This window comes from Crocuta crocuta, unplaced genomic scaffold (genome assembly GCF_008692635.1).
Source record: "Crocuta crocuta isolate KB4526 unplaced genomic scaffold, BGI_CrCroc_1.0 scaffold394, whole genome shotgun sequence".
In the NCBI taxonomy this organism is placed as follows: domain Eukaryota; kingdom Metazoa; phylum Chordata; class Mammalia; order Carnivora; family Hyaenidae; genus Crocuta; species Crocuta crocuta.
In genome coordinates, this window is record NW_027531920.1 from 784,507 (window position 1) to 784,725 (window position 219).

General features: G+C 31.5%; 1 protein-coding gene across 1 annotated transcript in view; it reads right to left on the reverse strand.

Annotated features, from left to right (window-relative positions):
- The window catches only part of TEX11 (testis expressed 11), a gene marked incomplete at its 5' end in the record, with an annotated part of 187,803 nt that overhangs the window by 143,873 nt on the left and 43,711 nt on the right, over positions 1-219 (reverse strand). Inside the window, one exon of the mRNA XM_077774971.1 lies at positions 173-219. Coding sequence (XP_077631097.1) covers positions 173-219 — 47 coding nt within the window. The remainder of the gene's footprint in view (positions 1-172) is intronic.

Sequence of the window (219 nt, forward strand, 5' to 3'; positions counted from 1 at the left end):
GTTAGTTTCTATTAGTCTGTGAATTTTACAGAAACTAATGTACTAAGATATTAATGATGTGCCCAAAGGATAATCCCCTCACAAAGGGAGGGATAGACTTTTATAATTTAATAACAATAACATAAAATGTATTTCTTCAACCTACTTCTGCAATACTTAACATGATCCTTACCAACATTTCTGGCGGAATAGTATTCTTATCCATCTTCCCAATATCAT